This window comes from Botryllus schlosseri, chromosome 16 (genome assembly GCF_051294905.1).
Source record: "Botryllus schlosseri isolate E-star chromosome 16, Bs_hap1, whole genome shotgun sequence".
In the NCBI taxonomy this organism is placed as follows: Eukaryota; Metazoa; Chordata; class Ascidiacea; order Stolidobranchia; family Styelidae; genus Botryllus; species Botryllus schlosseri.
Window position 1 is genome coordinate 18045416 of NC_137251.1, and position 23739 is coordinate 18069154.

A 23739-nucleotide genomic window follows, 5' to 3' on the forward strand; every position below is an offset into this window, starting at 1 on the left:
TTTGTCTTTTTGCCATCTCGGTAGCTTGCATTGCATTAAACGGATAGCTGATGCATCGCTATACAAAGACATACAACTGCATTCGTTTGCAAGTCGTGCGTTACAAATGTAGGCCTAATTAGCTGCAACATAATTTCTGAAAGCATAACTTACTTCTCTGGCAGATATAGCCGTGGCCGCGGTAACCTGGTTCATGGCTTACTTTGCTGTTATTGCCAACAGCTGCCGAACTCCAGATAACTAGCATTTGGTACGTGTCTGCCGTCTGTTGAACGAAGTGATATGTGATCATAAGGACAATTTTTTTGACATGTAAAAAAGACCAAATTAGATCAAAATTGTAGCGTTTGATCGAAAAATGTCGAAATTGTAAATAAAGAAATTTTTACAACCTGCATTTCATTTTTATCGTGGATTTTGCAATGTCGGGGAAATGTCAAAATCAAACGTTTTTAGGTGAAAATAATTACCCTAGTGATCAATTGTATCTGGAATGAGGCACCCATGCCAGGTCTATATTCTAGCTGCGGACCACAATCAGAAGATATGACATCCAGCTTGAGGCGCATTTCCGAAATTAAACAAAACTAGAAATGCTGCATCTGTACACCTGCAAGCGAAATAAGAAATATATCAACGTTCCCAATGTGGAGGTCGCCACTCATGGCCGATACCGTAATTCTTGCAAAGTGCGATCTATATCTTCCTCGAAACAGTTTGAAAAGATGAGCATTGTCGTCTTTAAAAAATACTAACGAACACGTGACAACGTTGTCATTAAAACAAACATAAGTTCTGAAAATGTCTTTTGTTTTGTTTTTAGCCACACATCTTGTTTTAAATGCAACCATAGTTGAAAAAGGGCATGGTATGATATGGTATGATATGGAATGGTAAATTTCCACACTCCATACTGACTACGGTTAACAGACGTCCTCCATTAGGAGGATTTGTCCTCCTTTTTCGGGTTTTCGAAAATGTCCTCCGAGGACGCCTAAATCTCCTCCTTTTTGAGATTTTGCTCTCTGTTTTTGAGAATTTTGGTCAAACATAGGGCGACATTCGACTTATATACAGTAAAACTGACGCTCCCACAGGTATTTCGGGAGCTGAGCCGGAAAGTTGACCATTTTTTAGTAAACCTACCACGAAGTGTGAAAAATTTACCATTTTTCAATATTTTCCTGCGGTATTGTAACTTTCAAAATATTGAAAAAGTCCTCCTTTCCCGATTCCAAAATATGGTAAGCCTATAATACTGACTCAATCGTTCCATACCATAGCAACATTCTTCCATACTGTGTTTGATACTTTTGCCATACTTTACCGCTTGCTCAACCTTTCAGATAACATTCTATTTTTGAAGCGTGGAAATTTTAAACGGTAATATTTTGATTATTTTGGATTAAATTGGCGACAGAGCGTAATATATACGGGATTATTTTACAATCTCAAAAACATGTAAAACTAGTGAGGCAACGCGTTGCTAGCAGGGCTATGTAGATATAGCAATCAACAAAATTACATAAAACAAACGTATTGTCCCATATATTAGTGTACAATCTTATATCGCTACAACCTTGAGGGGTTTTGCGACAGCGGATCAGATGTCCAATTCCTCTTCCACAGTGTGGGTCATACTCATCGGATATAATAAAGTTACTAGTCATGTTGGACGCCGGCTTTGGGTGACGTCGCTGCGAGACAAGCTACATATTTTGACTTACAATGATAGCAACGCGTAGTTAATGGCTTCCAAGTAGGTCTACAACAAATTGTTGTAACTGCTACATTCACAGAGTCTACGAATTTACAACTCCTCTTGATAGTTTAGGGCAGTGGTTCTTAACATTTTTTCCTCCAGCGCCCCCTTCCAAAAATTATCGTGCTCCAGCGCCCCCAACCTCATACTGTAAGGAATGTTATAAAGACAATGAGTAAGAGGGATGGCCGTAACAGCACTTCGTCAACCCCCTAAAAAAGATTGCCTTGCGCACCCATAGCGTGATAAACCAAACTTCTGAAGGCTTCGCCCCCAAGAACCCCCGTAGCGTGATTTCGATGGTCAGCAAAGTTTGTGTGGCCTATGGTCGCCGTAGGCGCCAAAATTTTCTATAATGCATGACTGAATAGGTGGTGATTACATATAGATGTCGCTATAAACTTTTTATCCTCTCAGCCCACGTAATCAGATTTACCAGTAGCGCTTAGTGAGCTGTTGTATTGGAAAATAAATGGCACGTAAATAATAACTAAACACATTCGGGCGCACCTGTAGGTACAATTAATTCGTTGCCAGGGCCGTAACAGCACTTCGCCCCCCCCCCATAACGTTGGTCTTGGGCCGCCATAGGGTGATAAACCAAACTTCCGGGGGGATTCGCCTCAGACCCTACTTCGGCTATCCGCTATTTGCTGATACTGGTCATCTACATTGGGTGTCCATTTACTGAGCCAACTATTCTCGCCTAGACAAGCAAGGCGCGAAAAATTCCAATAATCAATGAATTGGTCAATATGATCGGGAATTGCATGTATATTGATATCAATGTTTATCCAGTCTCTGCTCACGTAAACAGATTTACCGGTAGGGCTGAGGGATGTGTGTTTGAAATGGTAAGACCCCTCAATAATAATTATACATCTTCGGGCGTATACCTATTGGCAGGAACGAAACAGCACTTCGTCAGGCCCCCCGAAAAAACGTGGGTCTTGGGCTCCCATAGGGTGATAAACCGACCGCCCCCTCATCACGTTGTTCGCTTTTGCCACGAAATCAGCTGTACTGTTTAGCGAGCCAGTGCGAAGCGCGAGAATTTTCGATAATTCACGATAAAAATCCGTCAATAAGATCGGGAAATTGCATATATATTGCTATCAATTTTGTGATATGACGATAAGGGGGGCGCGAAATTTTTCAATATAACAAAATGGGGCGTGTCTAAAAAAAGGTTGAGAACCACTGTACTAAACTGAAAGACGCACACAATTTCAAATTGGTATTTCTTCACTGGCATATAATTTTTCCCTGCCAGATGGAATTCGTCTTCTGAGGTTCAGATTGCCAAGACAGGAACATTCGGTGCCAGTCATTTAGGCGCCTATGGACAATTAAACCTATATGTATTTTGTGGGCTATATATAACGAAGTTTTCGGTGTTAATTTGCTCTGAATACTCATTAAGGATATGTCCTACTACCACATCATCTACTGCCAAGCCATTTTTCTCCAGCGCCCCCCCCCCCATATCGCCCCTTGAGCCCAGCGCCCCCCATATCGCCCCCTGAGCGTTTCGGCCCCCTTCAAAATCGCCAAGGAGGCAAGGTTAAGAACCACTGGCTTAGGGAGTAGAAGTTACTATCAACGAAATGTATGCTGTAACGAGACAGCGGTCGAATATCATTCGTTTTTATTATATTCAGGTTGGAATAATTATCCTACATATTATTTTCCTTCATACACGAGTGTCACAACTTTTTTGTCTTCAAAAAGATGTCGTCAGGGGTGGCTGAGTCCGAGTCTCACTTTGAGATGTGAACATAGACGTGTCAGTGAACGATTTTCGGAGGTATGTGCAATCGATTTGACAATCGAAAGATGGATCACTGTCATGGTTCTGGTAGATTGACAAAGTATAAAATGTCTGGAAACAAATTTTCATACCATACTTATACATTTCCATACCTTGCCATATCTTCATACCATACCATGCCATGATTGTAACCGAAAAAGATGCTCACTTGATTGTCGCTTGTCCACAGAACGACTTCATTCCAACCTTCTGGTATTACATCTGCCACTTCACTCTGTATAGCGCCGTACTGCTTGTCGCTGGTGATCTTGACCACTTCCGCGCCGTAAAGATTTTCGCAATCATTCCGAGCCTCGAAAAAGCTGACGCGACCCCAGAAGTCCACTTTCGCCCAATATATGTAGCCTTCGTAGTCGAATTGATGCGTACCTCCGGCTGTTACAAATGCAGTGTTTTCTGTTACAGCCGAAATTTGGACGTAGAGATTATGTTGACCTCCGTTGAACCGACTTGTACACACTATCGACCGAGTTGGTTGAATGTCACCATACTACTGTTTTACTAGTTCTAATTGCAGATCAAATCGAGTCAAGTCAAGTCAAGTCAAGTCAAGTCACGATTCAAGTCGCTAGTCAAGTCAGCTGTAGCTGTTTTAAATACAGGGTGAGTCCCATTTTTTCCTGAATCGAGGAACGCTGTATCGCTCACGCATGCGTAGAACTGCTAAACTACGCAACTAACGGCTTATAGAAACTATCAGCCAAATACAAGAGAGAATATGTGGCGAGATAGCGTAATGGTATATGATCCACAGTTGCAGCACCAATGGGTTGAGGGTGCGAGTCCGATCGCGGTCGACTCCAGAATTCCTGCCTAAGTGTTGGAGGTTTATCTATTCTAGGCTCCTCCTCGCCACGTGATCCGCGTAAGCGGTGTCTTATATAAAGCCTAGCAGTGGTCCGTGCTACAAGTCGTTAAATACGAAATAAAAAATAAAGAGTATGGGTCTGGTGTAAAATGACCAATGTAGTCGAAACACCACGAATATCAAACAAACAAACAAACAAACAAGAAGAATACGAAATCAGAAAGTTGCAAAAATTTATATGATGGAATGGAATGCAATGCACGCTATACCGACATAGACATCCGTGATATACAATTTGGGCCTGCTCCAATTGTTGATAAGCAATACAAGCGTATAAGCAATTTTCGCTCGAATTAAATCGTACGCTCTTAGCGAAAAGAGAGTGCATAATCACACACAAAACGAAGAGAGAACCTAACTCAAAATTATATTGCGTTATTATTCCTACCCCTTACGTGCGATGCCTTCCTTAGTCCCTGCGCAAGCATCATTCGGATTAAAATGTTGTGCTTAATTTATACCGAGGTGTAAGTCTGAGGTATGGTATGCTTTCGCGTACCACCGATGTATATTAACACCCGTATACCGTACGAAGTGGATGTATGTGAATCCGCCAAAGGGTTGGTTATATGAGCACTGGATACTGTGAGCATTTTATAGAACAAAGATGTAGTGCTGTTAGGATTTTTTTAGTTTACGACAACGAAATCTGGAAGCTCCGATCGAAGAGTTTGCGGTGAATTTACATGTGACGGATGGGCAAACTACGGCAATTTCATCCTTTGATTACGGCTCTTGATTGCACGTGCGTTTCGCCATTCTGGGAGATAAGTTAAACCCTATTATAAATTTACCCGCTACTATATGAGTGCCTGGTCCGCAGTGGTCATCAATCAACGAAAAATCATTGTGTTCAAAAATGAACTTGATAATTAATTACGCTTGTGCAAGTCACAATAATTTTTGGGCTGGCAATGTTGGATACGGCTCTTTCGTTTGGATTTTTTCGGCTAGCAATACCTGAGTTTGGTCGAGAAAATGTCGTCGAGATTACCGAGCGGAAATCTTCCTTACACTCTCATCAACACTTGAACGAAGTGCTCCGCACTGCTCATACGTCATATCAGCCCGAATTCAAACACCTTGTAGCCCAGGTCGAGACGCATCGTATCACCTCATTCGATAGTAAACATTTCAATGTGACGTCATAGATACGCACTTTTGAATTTTTGTGATGTGACTCTGTTGACGCTAAGATTTTTGATATGCGGCGCGCGCGTGAAGCAGGTCTGCCTACCTCTGCGATCTATTGACGAAAGCTCCGTAAAACACACAATCATTTAGTGATTCGCTGCTCTCACAGGTCATATCAGCGTATGATTAAAAATCCGAACTTATACAAGACACAGCGATGTAGTCGACACCGATTACTTCATGACTTGAAATTGACTCGTAAATTTTTCGTCGAGCCACGAGTCAATACGAAACGTCATGTCAAGTCAAGTCAAGTCATTTTTGCAAATTGACTCGAGTCAAGTCAATTCATACGAAAAAGTTGACTTGAGTCAAGTCATGACTCCAGACATCCTAACACTGCAAAACACCAGTCGTTGTTTACCTGTAACGCGACACCGGTGTTCTGTTGCGTGATGTTTCTGCAGCCATTTCTAGCTCACGGCCATCACTACTAACAGTGGCGAGATAGCGCAGTGGTATAATCCGCGGCTGCAACACCTATGGGTGCGGGTTCGAGTCCGACCGAGGTCGACTTCCGAATTCCGATACCTAAGTGTTGGAGGTTTACCTAGGCTCCTCCTCGTCACCTCATGTATGCGGTGTCTTACAAAAGCCTAGAGGTGGGCCGTGCTATAAGTCGGCAGTTACGGAAAATAAAAAGAATATCGGCCTGGTGTAAATGAACATAGTAGTCGACAAACGCCATGAATACCCCAAAAACAAACAGTGGCGTAGCCAGGAGACTGGTATTCGGGGTCGGAACCCTATACCTAGGGCTGCATTTAAAACAAACAGTGTTTTAAAACACATTGTTAAAACAGTGTTATAAACAAATGCATTTTAAAAAAGTGCTCTTACTTTCGACACACATGTAGTATGAGCCCACGGACGATTTGCACCAAATATAGTCGACGTACACGATATGGAGTGGCTGCAACCCTCGATATCGTGTCGGTTCAACAGTCAAAGTGTTATGTTCGTGTATTTACGCACATAAGTAGATATAGATCATTGGTGCGGAATTGGTATTGTGATGATGATGACCACCGACCGTAAAAATGCCGCATAACGATGTGCTCGAAATCCTTTTTCGTCGAAGGATCCATTTTTACCCAATATTTTCAATTGTCAATGTCAATCCAATGTGGCATCACAATTAAAGATCCGTGACGTCCTGGCTAAAAAATCAATAAAATGAAAAATGATACAAAAAAACTTGTTTTAAACAAGGGCAGTGCTTTTGTTTGTTTCAATTGATTTTTGTTTTAAATGCAACCCACCCTGCATTACCTATACCCGTTTCAAACTCGAAACCCCGTCGTTTTGAAATGCCGATATTTCTTAGCTCATCGCTTTGAATCTATGGTTATAGTTGTGTTTTAGTTAGTTTAGTTACGGATTATTTCTGGTTCTAGTTCTAGAACTATCTATTGTTACATCGAGAGCTACATAACAGTTCCGACGATATCGGGTACGATAAGCAAAATACTTACGCTGCAATCGCGCCATTTCGACTTTTCCAGACATCATCACTACCAAACCAAACACGATCACCCCAATAGACGCCATAGTGAACAATCGTCTCTACTCTATAGCCATGAAATATACTTATATAAGAATTGCTTGAGACTACAATAGGTTCTACTTGGCTTACTCTTAAAAACAACGTGGCTGTGCTAGAAAGACGAAAACTGACTAAGATGAAACGCCGGTTATAAATATTAGTTATATCAACTTCGTCACGTGCTACTTCATTTCCACAACATTTTTAAAAATAGCCTAAAACTCGTTTCGGACAAGTGCATATGAAAGCTATAGAGACATTTCAGCAACCTTCTTTGAATTCCCACTGTGCAATTAAGCGACACTTGGCAGTGTAATAGATACTGCAGCAAACAGCAAAGTCGCATTTCTTTCTAAGGAAACCGAACAATCACAATCACGTTATTCGTCTTCAACAGGGTGCCTTCCTATCTTTTTTGAAATGATGTAATTATCTTTAAACTGAACCGAACTAAACAGAACAGAAACAACAACTTACAAAACCAACTCCAGATCGAAATATCAAATTGCGCAACTAAATCGGGTGAAACTACCTTTTTTCGGGAAAAAATCATATCCGTTATCTTTTGCGCCACATTCGAGGTGATCGCATGACAGACATCGATAAACGCAGCATCATAAACGCGATTTTGTTCGCCCTGCACGGAATAACGTTCTAATCTTGAATATAGAAGCATCAGCAATTCTCTTTCTGAATGGTTCACTCCTTAGTATCAAGACCGGTTTCGTTACGCGATGATGCGCATAAACTTTTTGCTGACCGCTACTGGCTTATCCAATTGACATGGTCAAGTGAACGCATGACTGTCAATGCGGTGATGCAACGAATGATAACATGTACACGGTACGCGCACGGCAATTCTATTAGATTTTGACAAAAATATGTAGCTGGGTGAATCATGAAAGCATATTAACAGAGAGGGGCAGAAGGAGGGAGTCTTTATTTGTGAAAAACAAGCGGACGGCAACAATGATGATGCAGAAAATAAGCACGCACACTTGCACAGTATTCGGTGTCGGATAGGAATGATCGATACGGTCTTGGGTGTCGACAAGTCTGATCACACCCTCATTAAATCTGTGCGTATGAAAAAAGAAAAATCAGGAAATAGTAGCAAATTAATAAAGTAATGCATTAATGGCCCGTTTCATCATGTGGCTTAGGTTTATAGATATATATTCTAAAATCGCTGGTATTAGTATTTCAAAGTAACATAATTGACGCAAGAGCCAAATACACGACTGCTTGGTGGTGAAAATGCAGTGCTATTGACTTTGCAATTTATTGAATACTAATGTAACCCAGTAGTTTCAAAAGCGGGCGATGTTAAGAGACGTGTTGAATTAAAAATAGTATACAAGCACAACTACTTGTGTAAGTTGATATAACGGACTTGAACACTACGGAAAAGTATAAGGATAATAATCTTACTGATGAACGCTGTATTTGGGGCGATAAAGACATGGTAAGCTTGATGAGGTAGCGATGAGTGCAAATGTTTGGGAACCACTGGGCAGAATTGGACTACATCGATAACACTGGTCAACACACATTTTGGTGCCAAGAAAGTTTCAACGGTCTTAAGGTATTTTTAGGTCGCTGAATCCAAACATGACATTAGTTTTTTTCTGAAGTGGCTCGATTTTCTTATAAATTCCATATCTTTGGTTCGAAAAGTGCTAAAAATACGCAAATTCTTACATAGGTAAAATGCTCTTTGTATACTACGGATCTTTGTTTTAGGGCAGGGGTTTTCAACCCACTGCCCGCAGACGTTTATTTTGCGGCCTGCGACATCTTTCATTATGAACGCAATTATTACTGGCACGGTATTGATAGATGTTGATTTAGCTACTTAGCACTCTTATCGCACCGTCTCTGTTTCGCTTGATTACTCATTCTTTGATGTGTTCTGGTTTCTTGATTTATGCTCGAGTCTAGATTGTTATTGTTTTTAATTGGGTACTCGGCTGGAGTCTGGTTCAGGAGAATCCCGCTATGTACTACATTTTTAAAGACTGTTTCGCTAACCGCGATTGGTTTGAACAGAAACAAAAGCAAGGAGCAGGAAATTAAACGGCAAAAACTGGGTTTGTTGTAACTCTGGTGTGGCAAAATGAATTTGCTTTCTCAGATATCAAGGGGAAACCGATGTGTAATATTTGTCGAAGTACAGTACTCGTAAGATGCGTAGAAGCTTAAAATGATACCACGACAGTTTCTTCTGGAGTTAGACATATCGCCTGATCTTAGAAAAAGCGTTGCTAGCTAGGTGTCAAGCCCAGCAATACATAATTCGAGGCAATGTTGAAATTGCACACGCATCGTTCAAATTTGCTTGGAATATCGCTAAATCCAAGAAATCTGCTAGAGAAGGTGTGATTTCAATAACATCTTAACACGCTGTGCGAATATTTGCTGTTTCAGGATCTTTGCAGCAAGGACAATATCACCTGACAAATTTCGAAGCTAAAGTTGTCTGATTCAACCGTGACCAGAAGAGTAACAGCAATGTCAGTCGATCTTCAATCGCATGTTATGAAACATGTTGCCGAGTATAGACTACTTTAACCTAGCATTGGACGAATCCACCAATTCTGCAGACATTGCGTAGCTAATTATCGGGGTGCATTTTATCACAGTGGACATATTTGCAGAGGAAATGCTGGCTGCTTAAATGTGGGGAGGGGACCAGCGAAAAACTTCAACTTGACAAAGCTGACTTATGTAACTATTGATGCAGTGCCCCCGCCATGAAAAGAAATGAGAAGGGTTGATTGGTCTGCTCAGAAATGACTCCGAACGCCAGACGTCTTCTCGTAAAACTGAGAGCTCAGTGTGATAATGACCTCTGTAACGAAAAAGTTGACGTAGTTAGGCTATATGCTTGCTCGCTCGCGCATTGAAACAAAGAGTTCGGTTCTCTGGCGGAAGGGGTTGAAGGTGAATATACCGACTAGGCAACGAATGCACTGCACGCTCAATGAAGGGATTTACTTATGCCACTGGAAGATACATATTCGGTGTCTTACAAAAGCCTAGAGGTGGGCCGTGCTATAAGTCGGCAGTTACGGAAAATAAGAAGGATATCGCCCTGGTGTAAATGACCATAGTAGTCGACAAACACCATGAATACCACCAAAACAAACAAACAAAACAAAACTATAGAATTCGAGCGAAAGGGCGGTAATTTGTTTCGATGTTCTAATTCCCATTCTAATCTAATTTCTGGTTTTCTCTATCGCAAAAAAACGAAGTCGGTGGCTAGGCCTGAAGTATCATTCTGCGTTGACGGAATCAACATGAATCTGGTTGAGCAGTTTAAGTATCTGGGAATTACGTTTGATAAACATCTGTCGTACAAATTCCATATTGTTGTTAAAAGTGTAGTCAAAGGATCAATATGTTACGTATAGGCTACTTTGTGGTATGAACTAAGGGATGTAACAAATCGTCATTATTACAGTTACACAGGTTTCTAATCCGATCTGTCATTGACTACGGCGGCGGTTCTCAATCTATTTCACCTCGCTGACCGGTAAAATTTCGAAAAATATTTGGCGGAGCGGTGGACTTTCCAAAATTGAAATCAACTTAAAACGTGAGGTATGCAACCTTTATTTGCAGGTAGGTATATATGGTGCTATAGAGAGTGACATTATGAGGGTTTTGATCGTAATTAATTATATGTTCATGATGACATTCATGTGATTTTACCATAGTGAGTCTGGTGAGTCGAGGTAAAATTGCCGTGCATAGATAAACGTGCTAGCGACGAGAGTCGTTAACATTCTTTCGCGCCGAAGCCCATTGATTTAACCGACATTGCTAACTCGAAAAATATTGTTCTCTTCGACAATATCGAGAGAATAAGCGTTTGGGAGTCGAACCAATCACCTTGTTGTGCTACCTTACTCATTGCCCACTAGCACCAGACGTAGGCTACTATGGCTACTATGAATACAATGCGCCGCACGAAGACAACCTGACAACAGCAACCTGGCCCTCCTCAAAATCAGGGCCGATTGTCAGCCTATTACATGCCCAAAAGCGTTGGTATCGGACCCATACTGGGCGAGAAACCAAACGTCTTGAGGACTCGCCCCCAGACCCCACAGCTGGTTGGATTTTTTCACCAGTACTTGTGAACACATTCATTCCACTCAGTGTAGGCAGAGAGTTTGCGTAACACATTCGCGCAAAGCGCGAAAATTATCTATAATTCATGACTAAATCTGTCAGTAATATTGGTAATTGCATCGATATTGCTGTAAATTCTTTAGGATAATTAATCCTCCTTTTTCAGGCATTTGAAATGTCCTCCGAATACGCCTAAATGTCCTCCTTTTTGGCAATTCCTCCTCTTTCATAGCTCTGACAGTCAAGTCACTGGACAGGCACAGCTTAAAAAACGCCATAAATAACGCGAAATCTGTAATGTGGTCGTTGGAGCGGAGTGAGAAAATAACCTTTCTTTGTTTAGTATTACAATAAAGTTAGTCTTTCGGGAGTTAAGTTAGAAAAATGACCTTTTTTAGTCCGAAAAAGAGGATTCCCGATAAGACATGTCTGTTGTCTTCGCCACGAGATGGCGACAAAGTATCAATCGATTGTGACTATTATGACGGTGGTCGATCTCTTCAAGAGGTCGGAACTCTTGATTTTTTAGGAGATGCGCAGAATGTTGCTTCTGCGAAACTGCTGACTGCTGAACGTCCAATATATGTCGATCGTGAGCCAGTACCCTATTTTTCGATATCTTTTTCGAGGTAATAAGTTAATCTTGCCGATTAAATGAATGATAGTATGAAGGACGTATTTATTGTAGGCTTTATATTTTCATCCACACACGGCACAATGCGATAGGTAGGGCTGTATTTAAAACAAACGGTGTTTTAAAACACTTTGTTTAAAACGTGTTTTTAAAAGTGTTTTAAACAAAGGCCTTTTTAAGATAGTTGGGTTTATTTTAAGTTGTCAAATTATGTTATAATTGTGTGAATACTTTCAAAAAACATGTTGTATGAACGGACAATTACCACCCGATATAGCCGACACATATCGATATGGGATGGTTGGAACCCTCAAAATAGTCGGTTCAACAGCAATAGTACAGATATTTCGTCAAAGGAGCCATATTTCAGCTATTTTTTCAATTGTCAATGTCAACTCACTGTCGCGTCACAATTGAATATTCGTGACATTATGGCTTTAACAAAAAACAAAAATAAAAAACAAAAATTGTTTTAAACATGTTTGTTTTAAATTGATTTTTTAAATGCAACCCTAGCGATAGGACTGCATTACACATTGCGATATAATGAACAGATTATGAGGTTATGCACAAGAGGACCCTTACTTGGTCGCCTAAAATATGTGTTGACGAGAGCGTTTCATCTTTTCAAAAACACCACCAGTTCACGAAACAATGAAAAGACAGGAACGTTCGAAACGACTTGGCGAAGTCTTTGAAATAAGTCGTTAAACTGGGCTCCGACATATCTTATCAGGTCGTTGTCCCGTAATCTTGAGCGCTGTCTTAGCTTCTTGTTTTTCGACTTGAACGTTACGAACATGCTCGATGACCGTCGGATATACATCGAAATACTGCTCCACGGTGTGGTACGGCATACGTCATCGCGCTATGTATGCTTCCTTGTATTTTATATGGTAAGTTGGACGACGTCGAATATCGTGTGTTGCATTTATGCGCTGTTGATTCAGAGGTAAAGAAGTCACCGAATTTTCGAGGCAGCGACCGCATTGGAACAGGATGCATGAACTCGGCCGCATATCATTTATGTCTAGGACACCTAATCTTTTCATCAAAAGACTGATCCGAGTGCGGATCGAACTCACGTCCTTGAGATTGTGAGACTCAAGCGCTGCCTACTGCGCCATCGAGGACTCATTGTGATGAGTCGACCTGTGAGTATCTGCCGAGTAACGAAACATATCTGATACACGTGATTTCAAATAGGGGTGAATTAGTGAATTATTTCCCTCCGATTACTGACTACCCAGATTGCATAGATTGGACTAAATGGCTGCCAACTGCAGACAAATTCGACGACCGAGATTCACTAACTAAATGACTTCACTGGGTCACATTTTTAGGCTATAGATCTTGTTGAAGTCGCCAACACCGAGTTTTGCTGCAATGCTTTGAGTCAAGTTTGCAGAAGTAGGGGGTTTGGAGTGTGTGTGAAATAGGAAATACCAAATTAGACAGCTCTGCAGGAGCTGACAGTGCAATACTGTTATGCAAGTTTCATACCTAAAGAACGCAAAAGTGTATGCGTGATCTATTGAATAGCTAAGAAAGAAACGAAACAAACAGATCCCCCGCAAATCTTAAACTTGTTGGATTATATAACGGAACCTTTCAAGTATGTCATATCCTAATAATTCAATAAAATTATAAATGCAAGTTTTTACTGCAACCTTTGTTAAAATTAAGTGCAAATTTGTTATGATGTTATTGCAACAAAAACTTGCCCTAGTCATCAGTGAAGCGTCCCGCTCACATGAACCCCTGATTACCTTGATTTGATTGTCATTACTGCGTGGTTACTGGTCATGATGTTACGGCTTCTACTTTCCGAGGTTCTTTTGTAGCAGTCGACTTTTAGGCAGCCTGCTAGAAGCTGCGTCGTGATTTTAGATGTTTTATTAAAAAGTGATATGCGCACGTGTCAATTTGTCTAATATACGGAGTCTGCGGACCAAAGAGAACGCGCCGACGAACACAGCACGTCATTTCAGCACACGTCATCACAACAATTTTCGTTCATTTATCGAATCGTATCCATACCGTAATCCTAAAATAGAATACCAATGATTCAATAAATTTCCTATTTTTCATGTGCATGCACAGAAAGAATGGGAAATACTTTGACAATGATCCAAAATGAACAAGTCTTTTAAAAAAACTGTTGACCGCGAGTGGGCGTGAATGTTATTGAAGATATATTGCCTTGGCTTTAACAGCAAAACAAACCGTAGCGTCAATTTGTAACAATTCCACATGCCCTGAGCGGGGCTATCTTTCATCATATCGTTACAAACCGAACAATTACTCACAGATATGTATATATGGTGCTCAGATATTCCGATGACTGCCATACGCACACGAAATCTATTGCATATAATACAGGATATTACAGCTTGCAGTAATAAACGAAATATTGTTTGTAGAATTGAAAGGTAATTTTGTTAGTACAATTGAAGGGCAATTTGTCGATTGTCTAATCAGTATAATATGTTATTCGTCATACAGTTATAGATTGACGCTGTTCTTCCATGCATCGAAGCTCTCTCGGTATTCAGCAAGAAGCTCTTTGTAATCGCTACAAAATGAATGAAAGACAATTGCACGATTTCGAGACGTATCGGGGAAGCAACGTACAAGAAGGGGCTCCGCAGCTCTGCATCTCACTTTTATAGATTTAACTCGAGTCGAGTCACTTTCAATTCAACACTTAGTCAAGTCCGAGTCCAAGCCAGCGAGCAGAGGGTCGAGTCCGAGTCATGTTATTAGGACTCGAGTCCTAGTCCAAGTCATTGTGTTGACTGCTCAGTTTCCAGTTAAAGTCTTGTTACACCCACTTTTTATAACTCTGTTTGGGGATATCTAATGGTTCGCATTTTCAATGTACTAATTTCCTCACTTTTAGCAGTTTCTGGTCGCATTTTCAAGTACCAGTAACAATAGATGAAATTCCAATACAGTGGTTACTTTAATATTCTTGGGTCTTGGCCGTCTGGGTTTTGAGTCATATGACTTGGTTAGAGTCATGCGCAATGACTCGAGTACAAGTCGAGTCAATACACAGATTGAATCGAGTCGAGTCGAGTCATTTCCGTATTTTGAGAAAATGACTCGAGTCACCAGAAAATCGTGACTCGAGTCATTACAACTCTGCTCTGCAGTCAGGGGTGTGGCAAGAATACAAATTTATAAATGGGGAAAATTGAACATTGAAACAGCATTAAAGATACGATAAAGAAACTTTCTCTTCGTAAGCCCGGGGATTAGCAGTTCAACAGCGCTGAATTGCTAGCGGTCACCTCTGTCACCATGAAATTTTCAAGGCCGCTAGGTATCGCTATGCTCTGAGCAAAATATCAAAGATTTTGGTTAAACTCCGCAAAATTCGGATTTCACATGAGAAAAAGTGCGCCGACACGCTGAACGCCAAATCTCAAATAGTGGACCCCTTTTCCGATATAACCCCTGCCTTAGGAACTATTGGGACAGTAATATCCTATACTAAATTTCAATGGGTTATCTGCGACCGACATTCCAGTAATTTCATAATGAACTTCAGATTTCTTCTCACAATAACATGGCATAGGCCTCAGGTGTGGGCATACCTTCTTCATGCGCGAGCCGCATATCAAAAATCTTAGCTTTAAAAGAGCCACAATGATGTCACAATAAAATATAGGCTATCGAATGTAGTTTATTATTGTTCGGTTATACGAGGCGTCTCCACATGGGTTGCAATGTGTTTGAAATCAAGCTAGTATGACGTCCAAGCACTAAGCAGTGCGGTGTAGCTCCTTCAAGTGCTGGGGATAATTTAAGTATGATTTCAGCTCAGTAATCTTGACGACATTTTCTAGGCCAAACTTTGCAGTTATTACTAGCCTTATTCACTATTGCTAGCCCGGAAATGAATGTGACCTGCGCAGGCGTAATTAATTATATCAAGTTTATTGTCAAACACAATGATTTGTCATTGATTGATTACCATGCTCGATTTGAGAGTTCTACTGCAAATTGATAACCCTGTAGTGGCACCGTCCCCTTAATTTTACAAGTCTTGCGTAAACCATAATGAAAAAACAACAACACGAAGACAGCACGCTTATTGTTAATACGCGATAAATGCATCAATTCATAATCAGGTTAAATAGGGTTACCATATTTTGGAATCGGGAAAGGAGGACACTTTGACAAAATTTTCAGACTCAGGATTGTGGGGTAAAATTGGGAAAAAATGAAAAAAAATTCCCGACTTTGCGGTTGGTTGACTAAATAGAAGGTCAACTGTCCAGCTCAACTCCAGAAATCAGTTTTTCTTTCACTATTTAAGCTGGTTGACTTTAAAAAAGTCGTCACTTTCGTTCGAGCCACGAAATTCCTATTTAGCGTCATTTATGCCCATTCTCACTATACATTCTGTCCACTATATTATCTCTAAAAGCTGTAAAAGAGGAAGAATTGCCAAGAAGACGGAGGGCGTTTTAAAAAACCCTAAAAAGGAGGACAAATCCTTCTAAAGGAGGACGTTTGGTAACCCTAGGATAAACCTTTCTAGCAAAATGGCGAAACGCACATGTGCATTGTGCAATCATTAAAGAGCCGCAAATAAAGGCTGAAAGAGCCGCATGCGGCTCGCAAACCCCAGTTTGCCCAACCCAGGATGGGCCATCGCACTATTCGCATGGTATAAGTCTGAATGTCAGATTTCCAAAATATCTTTGATTGAATCTTTTACAATAAATATTTCATACAAATTTTCGATTAATGACGAAACTTTACGATGGTGAAGAACACTATATATTTTCGCAGTAAAAATAACACTATAGAGATGCCCAGTAAAATTCAAAATTTGCAATTTCTAGTTATTTTTGGGTGAGGTAAGCGCAGAGGTACCATTCTAATATTTCCAGCCGAAATTTTCGACCAGTCCCCAGTTTCACAAAGGTATAACTTCGGAGTCACCTGAAAGTCGCTGCAAAATACTCGACTAAGTTCCGAAACTTACAAAATCCAATTTACTTAGAACTGATATCGAACTGTTACTTACTTGAGGGCGGCGAGATATTCTGACGAACAAGATCCTGGTTCTGGGGCGGATGTTGTGGGACCTGTACGAAATAAAGAAGCAGTGGCTGTGTCATACAGGATACCTAATGGTCACACACTAAAAGAGCAATCGCCTGACGTCATAACTATGAATCAGCTAATTTGAAAGATTAAAATTAATTGAACTCATATAACATCCGGTGAAGGTTGTAATGGATTCCGTCAATATATACATAATTCTGGTTGTATATTAGACTAATTGGAGCGAAATTCTGGTAACCGAACACTAATCTATTTAGCGAAATGCTTCTATGCTCTGATTTTAATGCCCTTCTATTTTCTGGTTTCACTGGAAATGATACATCAGAACTGTATAGTGCGAAACGAGTCAAGATTGGTCTTCAAGCATTTGCCTGATTGATATCAAGTGAACCTGATTTTTGTATTTCATTCAATGTCGATTATATACGTAATCAGTAATTCTAATTGTAATCTATAATTGCAAAAACAAACTGTGTAGCTATAATTCTAATCTATAATTGGTAAAGGATGAAAATGTTATAGTGACCCATTTCTGACTGGAAATTGGTTACGTGCGTCTTAGCACCTGGTAAGTGTAGATGCACTCAACGTGTGTCAAGTGAATTTAGGGTTTTGTATCGTTAACCTGATAGGTTTTTGTGACCGCTCAAGTCCCGCCATCATAGAACAAATAGAATTCGCGAAATGCGCCGTTTCACGGGTCAGGGCAAAGGAAGTTTACAGGACAATTATGCTTCCATCTGACGCATGCTGTCCATACTTGGCTTCAATCAATACGGTGGGATATAAATTGACACCTTCGAATTCCACAATTGGGCACGCAGATGTTTACTGAAAACATTGTATCGTGACAACGTGAAAACAGTCGCTATTTCCGATAGCCTAATGCGTGAGAACGTTGGAAAGTACGCTGTTGGCCTTCAAATGAAAATAAAGAAACCGATCAATTTGATCATGACCGCGATTTTAGTTAGACTGTAAACTTGAAAGCATAGTTGTGCAACCAACAGCCAGTAAAAATATTATTTATGCGACCTGCCAACTATTCGTTCTATAAGCCTGATCTGGTTCGTTTGAGTGAAGTTCGAGCGGGCTAAAAAGGAGACTTGGACAATAGATAATTCTAGTTGTCTAGTTAAACTGATTACCGCGAAAAGCCAGTAATTTAATTATAATCTAATTTGCGGTCTTCATGAAAAGGCTACACGAGAGCTGTGTATAGTGTGGAGCGAGCCAAGCTTGGTGTAAATACGTTTGCCATTCTCATGAAGTAAGATTTGATATGAACTGAACTTGATTTTTGTTGTATTTTTTTACTAATTCGGAATTTAATACATTTTTGCGAACTCGGTCATTCTTATTATGATCTAATTTGGAAGAAATTAAAATTTCGTAGTTGTTCAACTATGCTCGATATGTATCGAAATGAAATTGCAAAACGATCACTTGCGATATTGAGTACTATATATTTGTTCTACAACTATATTTCCGGACATTCATGCGTTCACTGAGACCATTTTGCATTCAATTTATGTGTTTCGTAGGCTAAGAGCATGGATCCTGGTAAAAGACCCGTGGTTCATACATGAATGCCACTTATAGAGCGCATAAGCGTTACGGTACCATACCAGCGTCAGTTGTAGTTGTAGGCGGTGCGGTGCTGGTTGTCGGACTGCCCAGTGTGGTTGTTGTTGGATCTGTGATAAGGATGAAAGCAATTGAGCGCCTTGAAGCGTACGTTTTATTACGAGTTAATGTTATTTAGGATTCGACTCAAACGATGGCACGCGAAAACAGAACCATACCCAGAATTATGCCGCGGTACAAACCAACCACAACACTTTAATCCAAATGGTAATTGAAGTTTTAGAATAAGCACATATGGAGTACGAAGGAACATTTCGGGAGAGCCTTTATATATATATAATATACGCGAAAGTCATGGTATCTTCTGATATTCAGGACAATCATACAAAGGCAAACCGTATTACTATTAAACAGTGCGCTTAGTATGAATTACGAATTACAAATGCTTCACACCTAATGCTGTTGAATCGTCCGTTGTTGAAGAAGGCATCGTACTCGTTGATTGGCTGACCGACGTCAAAGGTTCTGTCTTTGCCGTTGTCGGTGTAGTGCTTGCCGGCCGAGTAACTGTTGAGTGTTGATATAATTGAAATTTTTCATTCGGTTAATTTGCGACATGAGGTTATGCTGCTTGCTTTGATCCGCGAGGCAAATTCATGGACCAAATTCCGCACAGACCGTATGCCGCCATACGATTATTATTGGGACCTTATGACCAATCCTTTGAACTGCTTTAGCTGCAACATACCGTGACACATATATTCATTGGTCCGTGGAAAAATGCGCATGCGACACAGAAGCAAGCGTACTTGAGAATGCCACACTTACGCATGCTGGCGACTTTGGGTAATGGCGACGCGTGAGCATGAGCATGAGCATAGAGACACAGTAGTTTGGGGACACATGGGCGTGTGCACACGCGGCCAAGCAACACTTACACACGGCAACTTTTAATCATGACAACGGCTGAGCGTAAGGACGCATGCGCGATTGCGCATTGGTACGCATGGTGACACATGAGCATGGGGTCAAATAAGCATGATGACACATCAGCATGAGCATTGGGACTCGTCGGCAGGGCGAGAATTAGGCATGGTCACACGAACATGAGCATGGTAACACGTGAGCATGCGACACAGTAGCATGCGATATTATAGCATGCGACACTTGAGCACATCTGCATGTAGTCAAATGAGCATTGGGCGGAGGTGAGTAGTTTTGAAAACAGTGCTAATTCGTTTGCATGGACTGTCAAAAGCTGCAAATTGAGCTATGCGGAAAGTGCAGAGAGCTTGATTCGTATTGATACATCTCAGGAGTACCAATTTCCTACAAAATAAGCATTCGTTCACACCATGGGATGAAAGTTATAGTATAGATATCAAAATGCGATACTACCCCTATTTTTACTCGAAGACACTGTTTTAGAAAATATCATGACATGGCGCCCTACCCCATAATACAAGGCCTCTAGATTAGGCGAAAAGCAATACGGAGAAGTGGTATGGTATCGGATATGGTTTCAACATTTTGCGCGATTAGTATACGGTAATAACAAATATAGTGGGTCGTAGAATTGCCATTTAGTGTAGCTTTATTTTCGGAAAATAGAGTCATTACTACACTTGCTTTTATACTTCAATATGTATGTTCTGCAGACAAAAGAACTGAAAGCAATTAGAACTCAAAGTATGATACTCGGAATTGAAAGTAAAATGGAAATACCACTTCTAAAAAGCGGATACATTTCATATCATTTTTGGAAATGTGAAAAGAGGACACTTTTTCAGAATTTTCAGACTTGCAACACCGGAGGAGAATTCTGAAAAATGGTAAATTTCTCCCACTAAGTGATCGGTTGACTGAAAAAAAAGGGTCAACTTTCACGTTCAGCGCCCAAAATACAGTTTTTCCCTTCGCATTGTCGGGTGGTTGACTAACAAAAAGGTCAACTTTCCGCTCAGCTCCAGAAATACCCGCCGGAGCGGACTAAAGGACAAAAGGGCGTCCTCCGAGGAAACTTCAAAAAAGTCAAAAAAGAGGACAAATCCACTTAAAAGAGGACGTATGGTAACCCTATTCAAAGGTGATTTTCTAGAACAGGTGTAACGTTCAAAAAAAGCCAGAGTCCACTTCCCGGATTTGCAGGACACGTCATGGGCTGCTAGATTAGGCTATGATAGGTAATTACTAAATTGCGAAACGGTAGATTCAAATGTTATGGTGGGCCATATTTACTGTGATGAAATATTTGATATGGGCGACAATGCAGTGTGAGCGGAGCCATGCAATCCGGTCCCTGAATTATATTCGCTGATACTTTCGTGAAAACGTATTTGTCACTCCATAACTACTGTGCGCAGCGCAAGGAAGCGCAACAAAATTTCTGGGCTGTAATTGACTTTTATGAATAATAAATGTTGGTACTCCGTGAAAACAGCCCCGAAATTCCTCTGGCTATCTTTCTAATCGGAGGATTAAACTACTTCTACTTGTCAAACTGAAAATAGAGAAAAGTAAGTGAGTAGATCACAAAATAGTACGAAGTAGAAGTAGAGAAAACCAGATCTACTTGAGTAAGTACCAGAAGTAGAGGAAAACTACTAGAATATTTCGGAAAAAGTAGAAGTACTTCGTTACTGACCACCTCTGGCATGGGACACGTCAGCATGGTGACAGGTGAACACGCTGACAAGAGAGCAAGCGCCAGATAAGCATGCGATATTTCAGCATGTCGTCATGTACAATAGACACCACTTCATTTGTACCATGTAAAACCGTTTTACATCTTTCCGGAATAACGAAATCCTTTGACGAGGGCTCCGGTTCAAATCCACCAATTCGTCGCCTCTGTCTTTGAATCATTCTGGAAAGACTCTTCCTTTGTGGTGTCCTACAAGCTACTTCCTCAGAAACCCCTTTTAATGCCTGATTAAGTATGTGCCTTAATTTGGAGCGTCATTATGAAATCTTGCAGCTGATTTTATATAATCCTTCAGCAATAGTAACTCTATTCTAGCTGGGTCAGGAACGTGAAAATGCCGTTGCAACAGGTTGACTTCCTGACAAGTGACGTAGTCTTTCGCAGTCGAGAGGCTGCCCTTACAGTCTCTGAAATCGCACCGCCAATTCGTCGAATTGATATTTTGGTTGCTCCGGCGGTAGGAATACTCTTGGTATGCAAGCTTGGGCTTTCCTTTTGTAGACATAAAAATTCGATATTCCGCCATGCTGCTAATCCACATATAAATAACACGGTAATCGAACGCCTATAGCGTGAACTGTCTATAGCAGTGGTTCCCAACGTGGGCGATATCGCCCCCCAGGGGGCGATTTGTCGGTCCAGGGGGGCGAAAATAGCCAAGGGGGCGATAGGGAGGCGAAAATATACGAAGGGGCGATAGGGGGCGATGGCGCGTTGAAATGGCTATATTGGCGTCCATGACCGTAACTGCCACACCCAAACCCCTAATTGGGATAGGCGGCCAGAGCTCGTAGTCGGCCACTATTTTTTCGTGAATTAACATTAATTATAGAGCATTATTTTGGAATTTTGGGAAACTTTTTCAAAAGAATTTCGCGCTGCGCGCCTTTTCGTGGTCTGATGTTTCTTGCTTATGGGATACCATTTCTCCAAGAAATAATAGGCATGAGTTATAGAAATGGGCATCTCGGCGTCAGCCATTACCACACCATGACGCACCAAGACATATGAAGTTTCAGGCCATGTAACATGCGACTCCGAGAAGTTTGCCAGAACGAGAAAACTTTGGCGGAAAAGGACTGCCCTTATGCTGACCAACTTCGATATATATATATACGATATATATACATATATATTTAATTGGTTGGCGCCAAATGTTACTGTTCTGGCAATCAGAACCCCACAAAAAATGCCATCTCGCAGAGAAAATTTAATTGCCAGTGCAGAAATACCAATTTAAAATCGTGTGCGTCTTTTAGCTTAGTACGTATGGGCGATTTGAATATCTTTTGACATAGCAGACAGGCCACGAAATGTCACAGCGTAACGAAGTCATTATACCCACGGGTCCGCCCGAATATGTTCAATTATTATTTACGGGCCCTACATTTTCCAAGACACCTCACTCAGCTTTACCGGTTAATCTGAATACATATGAGCAGAGAGAGGATAAAAATTGACAGCAATATATATGCAATTCCCGATCATATTGACCGATTCAATCATGAATGATAGAATTTTTTTCGCGCTTCGCGCGAATTAGGCCCACTAACTAAAGAGTCCAACAATTTTTGCTGAGAAGTAGCAGTAAAGAGGTATCGTGGAAGTTGAGTCGTCTGAGGGGTGCAGAAGTTTGCTTTGTCACCCTATGAAGGAGAGGGTCAAGACCTACGTATTGGGGGGGGGCTGACGAAGTGCTGTTACGGTCCTTTTGGAATCAAGTCGGATAAATCACCTTTTTTGTTAGTCAACTCACCAAAATTTAGCTGGAAAAGTGTAATTTCGAGGTCGAGCCGAAAAGTTGACCTTTTTTCTTAGTCAACTCGCCGGTGATTTCAGTCTGTATGCCCATTTTTGGTTCCCAATATTTGGGGGGGGGCGATTATCGGTGTGGAGTTTGAAAAGGCGGCGATGAGTCGAAAAAGGTTGGGAACCACTGGTCTATAGCTAAGAATATGAGACTGGATTGTGTAAATGAATTATATCGTCACTATATAGCTCAGTAGCTATACCATACTCTTGATCCAGATCTAGAAGCCGCTTACCCAAACTCACACTGCTAAGATGTATAGCAATTGGTTTTACGTTAACGAAGAGCCTGCGCATGTCACCGGTCCACTAACAGCTGTAAGCTATACTTGAGTTTCAATTCTCGTAGGGCTACCCAAACTAACACTGTACAGATGTATAGGTATTAATTTGATGGTATCGAAGAGCGAGGATTTAAAATACAATAAGGTTGTTAGTATGAAGAATTGAATCAACCACTGTTGCGTTTATTTCACACCCTTGATCCAGATCTATAGAAGCCGGACACTCTACCAATATCCCTTCTTATCGGTAACACATAGCTCTAAGCTATAATTAAGGTGTAACCCGAGTACGGCG

The 23739-nt window shown here is 40.9% G+C and overlaps 2 protein-coding genes across 14 annotated transcripts in view; both read right to left on the reverse strand.

Annotated features, from left to right (window-relative positions):
• The window catches only part of LOC145459256 (uncharacterized), a 128688-nt gene extending 121343 nt beyond the window's left edge, over positions 1–7345 (reverse strand). For 8 of the 13 annotated variants that reach the window (XR_013921319.1, XM_080337912.1, XM_080337911.1 and 5 more), the window contains exons 1-3: positions 7131–7344; positions 3742–3968; positions 154–265 (exon numbers count right to left, since the gene is read on the reverse strand). Coding sequence is in view for 12 of the 13 variants with exons in the window: in XM_080337912.1 (XP_080194038.1) it covers positions 154–265; positions 3742–3968; positions 7131–7206 (415 nt within the window). In the remaining variant the exon portion in view is untranslated. Of the gene's footprint in view, positions 1–153; positions 266–3741; positions 3969–7130 lie in introns of all 13 variants that reach the window. The other 5 variants (XM_080337913.1, XM_080337910.1, XM_080337907.1 and 2 more) reach the window with 2 other exon arrangements.
• A 6946-nt stretch (positions 7346–14291) lies between these two features.
• Positions 14292–23739, reverse strand: part of LOC145459251 (cysteine-rich venom protein-like) — a 34028-nt gene continuing 24580 nt past the window's right edge. Inside the window, exons 8-11 of the mRNA XM_080337898.1 lie at positions 19101–19214; positions 18689–18757; positions 17020–17080; positions 14292–14550 (exon numbers count right to left, since the gene is read on the reverse strand). Coding sequence (XP_080194024.1) covers positions 14481–14550; positions 17020–17080; positions 18689–18757; positions 19101–19214 — 314 coding nt within the window. The 3' untranslated portion in view covers positions 14292–14480. The remainder of the gene's footprint in view (positions 14551–17019; positions 17081–18688; positions 18758–19100; positions 19215–23739) is intronic.